The sequence below is a fragment of the Bactrocera neohumeralis genome, chromosome 5 (genome assembly GCF_024586455.1).
Source record: "Bactrocera neohumeralis isolate Rockhampton chromosome 5, APGP_CSIRO_Bneo_wtdbg2-racon-allhic-juicebox.fasta_v2, whole genome shotgun sequence".
In the NCBI taxonomy this organism is placed as follows: Eukaryota; Metazoa; Arthropoda; class Insecta; order Diptera; family Tephritidae; genus Bactrocera; species Bactrocera neohumeralis.
In genome coordinates, this window is record NC_065922.1 from 36600816 (window position 1) to 36613312 (window position 12497).

Genomic DNA, 12497 nt, shown 5'->3' on the forward strand with positions numbered 1-12497 from the left:
AAGAGACTTATTCCATTGAGTTCGGAACTTAAGGGGTTACATGGGTTTATGGCTTTCAAAAAATCAAATTTTGTCTTATTATAACACCTATAGAACATTGTCTTAAATTTCAAGTGTAATAGCTTCGGAGATATAACTTTGCGCTCGAAGCTAGCTAGGCTAAGTGCGCCGTCTTTAAAAACGTTTTTCTCGAAAATGTGTTTTTGAAGTTGGTTGGCAAGATTTCTCGAGAACTACTCAACCGATCTTCATGAAATTTTACACAGGTCTTTGAGCTACAATTTTTAAAGACTTGGACTAAGATTTTTTTTCGATTACAACTATTTGAAAAAAAAAGTTGTGAAATTTTAATTTTTTTGTTAAATCTAATTTTCAGCTTTTCCCTTCATCCAAGTTTTAAATTAAGGTTTTAACTAAAACACGTATTTTTTTCACCTTAGATGATCTTGTATGTAGCTAACCTGCCAACGTAGGGCGCATCTTTTTTCCGAGGGCTCACCGGAAATGGAAGTACAATGGCCGAGTTTAAAATATTTTTTTTCCAAAAATTTCAGAATTTTTTTTGTTAATCGTAAAACAATAAAATATTTCATTTTTTATACGAGAAAAAGTTCTTGAAAAAATACTTTTTTTACCCGAGGAAGCCCATGTAACCCCTTAATGTAAATTTCCAGTAGGAAGATCCAAAAGTCATTACCATTTGAGATGCCTTGATTACGAATTTGAGTTCAAAAATTTTCCACACGGGACAGCTATTTTTGGTCATGTGGTTTGGTTTGACCCCTTCACCCCTTGACTACAATAAAAAAGCCTATGAGTTAGGAAAATTTTCTTATCATTTTCGATTGTAGCAATCCAAAATTAGCAAGAAACAGCCCCTAACATCACTGTCGCAGATGACATATGACATAAAACTTGGACCTTGGAGATAGTTTAGCTGTAAATTGATCATATAATATACCTAAATATATACTGTTAAATTCGAGGTAATAGAAAAAATATTCACTGTAAGTAACTTTATAAGAATGATGAATGAAACCAAAGGGAAACGTTGAAGCAAAGAAGAATTGTGTTATTTTGACGGACAAAAGAAACTGAAAAATAACAATGTATCAAAAATCCGGCTAATTTGGGAGAAAAGATCGCAAATTCAGTAAATGAAGTCCGAAATGGTTTAAGGTTAAAAATGGTAAATGAATGTATAAGTATATGGGTGCAATATCATGAAAATCATACCGAGACTTCTTGAAAAAAGTGGATATATGTATGATATAGCAAACTAGCTAGTATATAGAATTTATTAAAACCACGGAACCACGAAGTTCAGGTTACATACAAATTATAAAGACATATGCAAAAAGCAAGTCGACAGTAGGACCTAGAAAATGAGAAGTATATCCCAACTGATTATAACCGCTTTACAATTCATCTCGTAATTTCTTCTCCCGTTGTTCCGCCGGAATATGAGCTTGGAGTTGTCGCCAGAAATTTGTACGATCGCCATAGATATCACGCTCCATTTGTAGCACCGTAAATTCATCGGGTGTCTTGTGACCCAAACGTGCATAATTAACGGGATAGCCCGTGACGGGTGCCCAGGGTGTTAAGTTCGAGCCTGCAGGCGTTGGATTACTGTGAATATTAATTAAATAATTTAATAAATTATAAAAAAAAAATTGTTGACCACTCAAGGTTCTGACCCACCCCTCACTAGCGAAGTTCACCCACATTTTCAGTATGGCCTCGCGTAGTTCAATATCGTTCTCAGTGGGGGATGAGCTTACGAAGAGACTAAGACCCAAGGGAAAGAGGTATTGCAATTCCTCGGCATGACAGACGCCTAGAACAAAAAACATTTTGCCAATTACTTTAAGGCACTACATATTTTGAGAGAAAGTTTTTACCGAAGAAATCTTCAGGATCTCCACCGAAAAGTTCGGAGAAACTGGCTGGACTACGATGCTCAAAGAGATATACGTAAAAGGGCGGTAACTGTTTTGAGTTTTGAGCTTCAACGCGCTGTTTGATGTACTCATCGATACCAGCAACAAACCAGCCATCAGAGTAAAGCTGTCAGAAGATCATACAATATAGTGGAGCTAATTTAGATTTTCGACTTGTGTGCGCACTTACGTCCGTGAAATTGTGATGATTGTGTTTGTCATAGTTATGTCCTTCTTTGAAGTAGAACTGTTCTATTTGATGTGTAATCTCATCTCGCACTTCCGGTTTGTGATGGTCGTAGTGCAGAGAAATTGGTAGAATCTTTTGAAATTGGTTTTTGAAATCAGCCAAAAGCCCAGGTATGGTAAGTAAGGGCACAGTTCTGATTAGACCTTCCTCCGAGGTAATACCAATTATAAGTGGTAAGGAGAAACCGTGTGGCATGCCACCATCACGTGGTAAGACGGTAAGGAAGGCACCCTCATGTGGAGGCTCAACAACAGGTTGGAATGGCATCATGGGATCAAAGTCCCATTCCTAAAGGTAGCCACACAAAAGTTTTGTTGTTCACAATATATAAGTTTAACTAAAACTCACGAAGAAATCGTAGAGCGTAGCAACGACATCGCTGGCTTCTTTAGTGCGTAAGCAGCGCAATATATATTGCCAATTTTCCTCAGGATTACAACCAACTAATTCTGCGACCTTCCGTGCACGCTTTGCGGGTGTACCTTTATGCTCTGGCTGCGCCCAGGGATTGTAGTACGCACCAGAATGTGCTATGGCTTTATGGAAGAGTCCTGCAGTTAAATAAAATTCCGTTGTATAATATTTGATATGCAGAAATTGCATGCTAATTTGTATACTACCTTTCGATAAGCTCGATACCAAATGATACGTAACGCTAGCGCCACCCGCACTATTGCCGAAAATCGTAACACTATTCGGATCGCCACCGAATGCGGCAATATTTTGCTGTATCCAACGTAAAATGAGCGACTGATCTTTTAAACCGAAATTGCCGGGGCAATCTAAAGTCTCAGTGCTTAGGAAGCCGAGCGTGCCCAAGCGGTAGTTGCCGGAAACCAATATAACATCGTGATCTAGTAAAAAATCGGGCGCATAGTAGCTACTCACGCCAGAGCCGCTAATAAAACCACCACCATGAATATTAACCATAACCGGTAAAGGTTTCGATGTTCGTGGTTTCTTCGTAAGTCAAACAATAAAAATGTGGATTTGTGTTGATTATACGTAATGCGTGAAGATTAAACCTACCTCTGGCGTGTAGACATTCAGATAAAGACAGTCTTCACTGCCGACGATTTGTGTTTGGCGTGTGAATGGATCGCGATGTATGCATACTTCTGAATCTCTTATCGCGAGACGCTCGCCCGACCAAGAGCCATACGGTACTGGTGGCTAAGCAATAAAGAAATATACTACATAAATGGCAAATCAGTAAACAAGAGAGGAGGAGCTACGGAAGGTATGCGCCAAATAAATGCAGTCTATTTAAAGACACTGATTTGTTGTTATCATGGCATATCGTGCGGTATTTGTTTAGAAAGTTGATAAAGGAATTAGCAAAAAACTTAAGGGTCAAATGTATGAAGGTCATGTTCAAAGTTTTAGTTGTTCAAGCTATGAAGTCTTGCAAATAGCCCTATGAGGGGAGAGAGCGCGAGATACGCGACGTATTTGCCAAAAGAAGGTGAGCGAAATATAAGAACAAGCATATTGTAATCGACATGTAGGGATGCTATATAGGTAAATGGAGAGTGAAAAATAGATCTTAAGCGCTTTTGGAACCATTAGTAATGTGTTGTTTAGTATTTTCATCGTATACTACAATTTATTTATCTTGCCAAATATAAATCACTTTTCTATAAAATCTCTGGAGGGGACACACGCCCGCAGAATGAGGCTGCCAGATCGAAAAGACTGCAGGATATGTCTGGAGGAAGACACCAGGGAAATAATGGAGCACTTGTCCCGCATTGGCAAGTCTACGCCGTAAGCATCAGGGATCCGCACGGTGTAATAAACTGAAGGAGGTACCGACAGTCAGGCCGCAGAGTCTGTTAAAATTCGCAGTAAGCGCAAGCATCCTAAAGGATAACTTATCCTAATGGACTTAGAATCGAGCTCCATCTGGATCGCAAAGAACCAAAACTGGTCGATGCGTGGCGGCTTATTGGCCTACCAAATTAACCTAAACTAACCTTTATAAAATTTTGCTACATACTCTGGCTAAAGGACAGTGAGTATAAAAACTATTAAAGATCGAGCTCTACTCTTGAAAGCTAGAACACTTAAACAAGAATACATCCTGAATTTTCCTTATTTGTGGTCGGATTATTTTATACAACGTTGGTGTTAGGACAAGAAATAATGAATGTCCAAATTTAGCTTGACCTTAAACGAACATTTCTTAAATATTAATTAGATGTGGACAGTTCTAGTCCTACAGGTCCTTGTATTTGCAAGGATAGGCGCATAAGAGCGCTTTAACTCTATTTGCAAAACTAGAAGGACAAGAATTGGCAGGACGTTTTTAAAGTCCTTCTGGTCCAGTGGGGTCGGTAAGAGATCGGTGATAACAATACATGTGTTAAGCGACATTTTCACGGTGGCACAATGTTTGGAACGCTGAAACGTTATACATCTCGGGGAATGGAGATTTTTAAATTTGTGGCCTGACTCTCGTCTGGATCGCTATTCGAATCTTTTCAACACTCAACCTTTCTGCACACATCACGGCTATTTTTTAAACTGGTGACCTCTGATAATTTCCTATTTACATACACTTTACAGCACCACTATTTGAGGCAGAATATTTTCACTCACTTTAAACCTCAAATCGCCCAGAGGCGGCAGCGCATACGGCACACCCATAAAGGCGCGTACATGTCGCCCTTTATGTGAGATCCAATGGCGTCCCACCAGCACACCGCCATGTGGCAAACGGACTTTTAACTTCTCCGATGTACGCGCCGCGATCAATACGTATAATTCACTCAAAGCGAGCAGAAAAATTACAGCAAACACTGAAAATTTCAAAGCCATTTTTTATTTTATAGTCATACACTGAATCAAACGTTTCTAACACTTTGGTGATCGGGTAGCGACTGACACTTGTTGGGGCTCTTGAAAGGCTTTTAAAATAACAGTGCTGTTTTCCAAATTCGCCGTCCCTAGATCCGCTATCATCATCATAGTATAGCTGAGAGCGATGTGAAGTAGACACTCAATGAGCCGTGTTAGTGTTAGTGTTAAGATTCTTCCGTACATGTAAAGCAACTGTGATGTGCTCATTACAAACAATTTCTTGAAATGTGTACATGGATCCACAGATCGTACTGGTACTAGCTGTAAAATTTCGTATTAATTTTTCTACTAGTTTGATTGTAATGGAATGCAACGCAGTCAGGCGACTTCTACGTGGGTATTCGATTTGGACAATATGTATTCCTTAGTTGCTTACATCTTTATAGAATATTCCTAGTCTCAACTTATATGGCATGCTTCACTACAGGGTACATATTTCTTCATACAAAAAAATCAGTTTTAAGTAAAACTGTGCCTGACAGCGATTATTATTATTGTATTTAATTGCACTACAGATCAAAAAAGGAGGATCCGCTGATCTTGATAATGAATTAAATATTTTTACAGTAATTATTAAATTTTGATAATTTTGTTATTAAAAAAGTTAAAAATGCGGTAGGACTGTCCTTAATTAAAAAATATGAGCGTGATCTGTCAAGTAGTTTGTTTACAGTGACTGCTTAATTCCTTAGTGCGTTGCGGTATTTACAATGGATAAAAATGTAGAACAAAGAATTTGTATTCCTAACCAAATTTCGTGTGCGGAATCGTTGCGAATGTTGGAAAAGGAAAGAAAATTTCATCAAAAACACAAGCCTACAATTGGATCAAAGCCTTCAAAGAGATTGTTGAGGACATGCCTCGTTCTGGACGACCGTCGACCTCTTCAGCTGATGAAAATATTAAAAAAGTGGAGGATATGGTGCTTGAAATAATCAGGCAACTGTTAGAGAGATGACATGAGAGCTCGACATCCGTTGCGAGTCCGTTCGAATGATTTTGGTGGATATTTTGGGTATGAAATGCGTTCTTGCTCGACCTGTTCCAATAAAGCTAATTTTTTTCAAAAAGAGCACCATAAACAGACTTTGGGAGTTCCGATTTCACATTCATGGAGAGCAATGAGACATGGGCCTATGAGTTTGACATGCAAACAAGTCAAAAATCATCGGAATGGAGGGAAAAACTGAGCCCAAAGAAAAAAAAAAAAAACACGCCAAAGCTGCGTAAAAATCATGATGATGCTCATTGGTTTTTCGATATTCGCGGGTTGAGGAGTTCTATTTGCCCGTATTGAGGCGTTTGAGTGAGAACATCCTTGGAAAATGACCGGAATTGTGGAAGAAAAATTAATGGATTTTACACGATGATAATGCACCACTGCATCGAGCCACGATTGTGACCGAACTTAAAGCCAAAAACACAATGTATTCATCGATCAACCACCGTATTCACCAGATTTGGCTCCGTGTGTTTTTTTCTTGTTAACCAAACTAAAATTGCCGCTCCATGGAGCTCGTTTTCAGTCGATCGAAGAGTGAAGGTTGTGAAGCCATCGATAGCTTGCCTCATGCGTGTGGTGCATCCACCTCTGTTAATGACTATAAGATTGAAAATGAAAGAAAAGGTGTTTGAAAATCATAGTGTTGGATTTAAAGAACTAAAAGAAAATCACAATATCTCTTGCGGAACGAATATGGTTAATCTTTTGGTTATGATGTGCCAGTGCAGAAGATCTGAATGTTTTGCAATTATGACCGCAATGAGAGGTTGCTAAAGAGATGTTTGACAACGTAACTAGAGACCATTTTCAAACGCCTCATTACTGGTGACAAGAGCTGAATTTATGAATGTGACATCGAAGCCGTTCAACAATCAAAACTCGAAAAAAAAAACAAAATTCGTTGAAGACACTAAAGTTCATCCCAGCCGAGGGTTATAATAAGTGTATTGAGAATTTTATTAAGCGTTGGCAGGCTTGTATTGCCTTAGAACCGTATTTTGAAGGCGTTAATATGCATTAAAAAACGTGAATATGTAGTTTTTTGAGCTGAAAATTTAAATTAAATTTGCATTAATGTCAATTTCAAATTAGTAAGGTCAATAAGTCGAATAATTCTGAGGAATGTGAAGTTTAATAATGGATTAGAGAATTTGCATGCAAGATTAAATTGTGATAACCCCTCTACGCTAACGTATGAACTTGGAACTAAAATTCTGAAATGCCAGATCGCAGTACGCTTTCTTAAAGGCTCTTATGATTATGGGTTTATGATTATCAATCGCAATAAAACGTAACTTATTAGCAAAAACAAATTAAACATACTCGTATATATTATATGTGAGTAAATATATTAATTCAATTAAGCTTAAGCTATAAAATAGAATAAATGCAAATTCAGTGATAAAGAGAGCCATTTGAGAAGCTGAGAGCGCATTTCAACCGGGTTACATGTCAGGTGTTAATATTGTTACGATAATGGATATATGTATATTTATGTGTACAATGATATACAAGTAGATGGCGCCACCAGGGGCGCTAGATTCAAAAAGTTTACTTGTATATTCTAGCATTATATGGTTATATAGTATAATAAAAATACGTGAATATAATCTTTAATGAGTATATTGAGTTAGCAAATATCGTATTATTTACCATATCGTTATCACATTTGAAATGCACTTGTGAATCAAAGGCAACCGACGAAGGGGATACAAAGAATGCACTTAACGCCAGTAAATTACACATTATTTATAGTTATCTTTATTATCTTTTGTAAGATACATAACAGTTCAATTAGACCTACTATAGTAAAGCAATTTGTTTGGCAAATTTGTTGTTTTTATTGAACATAGTTCCCTTCAAGGGTGCTACGATTATAGCGATGCTCCAAATTTTCGATGCCAATTTGGAGTAAAATTGGCTTCAGTTTCGCCAATCACTTTTTCATTCGCCGAAATTTTTTTTCCATTCCCCGAGCACTCTTTTTAGATCTGTGAACAAAAAAAAAACAGCTGATGGCCAGATCTGCAGAAAAGGGTGAGTGCTGAGGCAACTCGAAGCCCAATTGATGGATTTTTGCCATCGTATACACTTACTAGTAAAACGGTGCATTGTCTGCGTGAAACCGCACTCTCTTTTTCTTCTATTGCGGCCTCTTTGGCTACTTCGTCTTTCAAACGGTGCAATAACGCTATGTAATAATCGCTGTTGATAGTTCTTTCTATTTCAAGGTAGTCAATAAAAAGTATTCCATGAGTATTCCACAATACAGACACCATAACCTTGCCAGCCGACGCTTGGGATTTTCCACGCTTTGGAGCGGGTTCATCGTGTGCTGCCCATTCGGTTGACCGTCGTTTGGACTCCGGAGTAAAACGATGTGGCTATGATTCATTTATTGTCCCATATCGACGCAAAAGATCGGCTTTATTACGCTTGAATATTTTCGAAAATTGCTCCGAGTCATCAACTCGTCGTTATTTTTAGTCAAAAGTGAGCTCGCGCGGTCCCCACTTTGCACAGGGCTTTCTCATATCCCAAATATTACTGAATCACATGATGTACACGTTCCGTTGATGTTTCTAGAGTGTCTGCTATCTTGAATAACTTCACTTTACGGTCATCCAAAATTATTTTGTGGACTTTTTTTGATGTTTTCGTCGGTAACGGCCTTTTTAGGGCGCCCACTGTCCTCAGCGTCTTCGGTGCTCATTTCACCACGTCTAAACTTAGCATACCAATTCGTGATGGTTGATTTTCCCGGGGCAATGTCCGCAAACTCGTCATCAAGCCAAGGTTTTGCTTCAACTGTAGTTTTTTCCTTCTAAAATTACCATATTTTATCAACATGCGAAATTCCTTTTAATAAATTTTTTTCACAGTAACAAAAGCGGCTTCACTCAAAATCATATAATTCACAAACTAATGATCCGACAAATTTATAAACGCACCTTTTGAAGGTTGGTGCTAACTAAAAATCATATTGATTTAATTCTAGTATCGCTATTTATCGATGTGTCAATCTGGGAACTTTTTAAGGGGTCAGTAGGGTAATCTATTTTCCATTTTTATACCCTGAACAGGGTATATTAAGTTTGTCACGAAGTTTGTAACACCCAGAAGGAATCGTCGGAGACCCTATAAATATAATATTAATATTATATATTATTATATATATATAAATGATCAGTATTTCAAGCTGAGTCGATTTAGCCATGTCCGTCTGTCTGTCCGTCCGTCTGTCTGTCTGTATATATACGAACTTGTCCCTCAGTTTTTAAGATATCGTTTTGAAATTTTGCAAACGTCATTTTCTCTTCAAGAAGCTGCTCATTTGTCGGAACGGCCGATATCGGACCACTATAACATATAGCTGCCATACAAACTGAACGATCGGAATCAAATGCTTGTATGGAAAACTTTCACATTTGATAAGATATATTCACGAAATTTGGTATATATTATTTCCTAAAGCAACAATGTAATCTCCGAAGAAATGGTTCAGATCGGTTAACTATAGCATATAGCTTCCATACAAACTGAACACATAGTTACTAACAGAAATGCACCTGTGAAGGGTATTTAGCTTCGGTGCAACCGATTTTTTTGCATTTTCTGTTCCATTATACCCTTAGAATTAATATAGCAACCCACCTTATCATTGGAAGGTTTCGAAAAAGGCCCAAAAATAATAACACCGCTCGACGTTCGGAGCGCTCTGAGTGCCCATCTTTGTATGCTTTTTCAGTACCTCAAACTTTAAACGCGTTTTTCTCAAAACACACTTTTTTAAACTGGCAGATATGATTCCGGTCGAACAACTCAACCGATTTTCTTAATTTTTTTTAAATGTTCATGAAATGCCTGGCTATCGTCCCTACTAGATTCATAATTTTTTATAATTTATTGACAATGTTACGACAAAATTTATATAAAAAAAAACATGGGCAAAAATTAAAAAAAAAAAAAACGTAAATCACTTTTTTATTTATGAATATTTTTTCATGATTCTAGTAGGGACTATAACAATTCACGTACTTTTTAAGAATAAATTGGGTTTCTGTGTTTCAGATGATCCAGACATGAGAAATCGTGTCCGCCAGTGAAAAAACGCATCTCATTCATACAGCCATTTCTCCGACAGATGTCATCAAAAAATTCCGAAAAAAATTTGTTTATATACTCCACGATATAACTCATGATATGGAATAAAAATTTCTATGAAAAAAAAGTGTCAAAAAAAAACAGGCCAGATTACCCTACTGACCCCTTAATTAACATGTTAGTTGTAGGTGTAAAAGTATGTATGTAAGCATTAATAAAAAACTAATAAATGCTAAACACATTCTATATGATAGTATATGTATGTAGTATATGTACATATAATAATAATACATATCAGGCGCCTTTATATAGTACTACATATATGCATGCGGAGTACGAATGTAGCAAATATGTATTGCTTTGTAGCGAATTATTGCAAATAAGTACTTACTTACCTACAAATAATCAAATGTATGTACAATTAAGCGCTTATACGTATATAATTATAAACAAGTGGAGAAGGGCTGAGTTCTAGTACAACCGAACATTGTATACAACTTGCAAGCGTCAAAACCAGAGAAATACTTTAAGGTGAAAAACGTCAAACGGATGATCGGAATCTAAGCAATTTTATATACACAGTCAATATGTAAGTTATATATTGACTGATTTTATCTTTTAACTATTATCATGCCACATATTTAACATAAATTCCCTGGGTTTTATTAAGCCACCTTACATACAATCACCAATCATAAGGAGTAAAGTCAGCCGGATGTTCGAAAATCCTGATATTAGTTATATGGGGGCTAGGTCAAGTTTTACCCCAATTTTATCTATTTTAGGCACAAAGATACACTGTTGTGAGTAAAACACGTTCTCTCATTTTCATTGAGATAGTTCAAATATTGGCTGATATATGGAGAATAAAGTCACCCGGAACTTCGAAAATCTTTATATTAGGTATAGAGGTTCAGGAAAGTATTGACCTTAATCTATTTTTACACAGATTGTCAGGAAAAGATGCTCTTAGAATTTCAATTGTATATCCTGTACACTGAAAAAAGTCAACTATAGGCACTGTGGTCCACATATTCGGTACCTAGGGGCTTGAACAGTTTTGGTTGGATTTGGGCAATTTTAAAGATAAAGTAAATCAAATGGAATTTAAAATTTTGCTACATGGGAAGTAGGCGTGGTTTCGCCCGTCGTTACGAGCTAAATTCACACCGGCTCCCATAAAGCCCTATCATACCATCTCAGAGGTTAAATTTAATGTCTCTGGCTACTTGTATTTAATATTTTATTGCGCTTTTAGTAGTTTTTAACAGTACCGTTATATGGGGAGTGAGCGGGGTTATCTTTCGATTTCATCCTTTTTTACACTGTTGGAGTTCTTACAATATTTGTGGTTTAGGAGATATGTACATTAAGCTAATTAGAGGGCGGGGTCACGGTCAATTTTTCAAAAAATTTTGTTTGTGCCAAATTACAGTTCTATATATTAACTTAGTGCTTAGTTATGGCACTTTATATGTTTTCGCTTAATGACGATTTGTGGGCGTGGCAGTGGTCTGATTACGAGCTACGAACTAGAAATTTTTTTCTACTAAGAATCATTTATATATACATACATATATAACCCTATTTCTATCTCGATTAGTTTATTAGGTGATATGTACAATCGTCTGGTGAACAAAACTATTCTATTCTGCAGCAACATGTTGGAAGAGCAAAAAAAGTAAGGAAATCGCGGAATTTATATAGCAGCTAGCAAATCTTTTAATCATTCTCGGCTATAACAGCCTTTATGGTGTCTAATTAGAAGATAAGTTAGGGTGTAATAAAATCTGTTATTTTATCAAATCCACCGAGTTGCTGAATAGCTTCATTAAACTACTTGGGAGCAGAATAGGCCAGCTAATTGCTTAAGTTCGACCTCCCTCTTCAACAAACCAATCATTTTCTTTAAGTTATCTTGTACCTGTAGTTTCGATATAAAGTCAACCATAAGGAGTAAGGGCCTCAAAAACGCCATCTGTTCTTGAAAAGATATATTCCGATCTCAATATTTTTAAGCAGACATTTTGCACTTTGTTCCGAAATCTTTATTGATGTCTTATTTACTTATTGTAAAGTGAAAGCCTTTTATAGAAGTTGAAATTATATTACTTGTAGGTATATGTGAATAAGGCGTGGTTTTAATCCGAAGTCGCGCCTATGCCAACATAAGATTGCCAAGGTTAGTTCTATTTGGATGAGTTTTGGCTGATATATGATATTTCGACTAGAAGTCACGTGAAATTGCTGTAGGCAGGCCACGGGTTGGGTTTTTAAAACAAAGTTTTCTTATCAAAACAAGAAATCTGATACGGAAGTTTAAAGTACAAAAATT

At 36.8% G+C, this 12497-nt stretch overlaps 1 protein-coding gene across 1 annotated transcript; it reads right to left on the reverse strand.

Annotated features, from left to right (window-relative positions):
* Positions 1–1261: 1261 nt before the first annotated feature.
* On the reverse strand, positions 1262–5090 carry LOC126759649 (juvenile hormone esterase-like). Its single transcript, XM_050474612.1, has 8 exons — positions 4795–5090; positions 3223–3366; positions 2814–3153; positions 2542–2744; positions 2134–2481; positions 1905–2070; positions 1705–1840; positions 1262–1632 (listed from the first exon to the last, which is right to left on the reverse strand). The coding sequence occupies exons 1-8, from the start codon at positions 5011–5013 to the stop codon at positions 1419–1421; spliced, it is 1770 nt and encodes a 589-aa protein (XP_050330569.1). The 5' UTR covers positions 5014–5090; the 3' UTR covers positions 1262–1418.
* Positions 5091–12497: the final 7407 nt, after the last annotated feature.

Coding starts and splice junctions, on each gene's coding strand:
- LOC126759649 (XM_050474612.1), bottom strand. CDS start 5,013: ATGGCTTTGAAATTTTCAGTGTTTGCTGTAATTTTTCTGCTCGCTTTG. Junction 2,745..2,813: donor GGTATCGAGCTTATCGAAAG/GTAGTATACAAA, acceptor ATTTAACTGCAG/GACTCTTCCATAAAGCCATA. Junction 2,482..2,541: donor CTACGCTCTACGATTTCTTC/GTGAGTTTTAGT, acceptor GGCTACCTTTAG/GAATGGGACTTTGATCCCAT.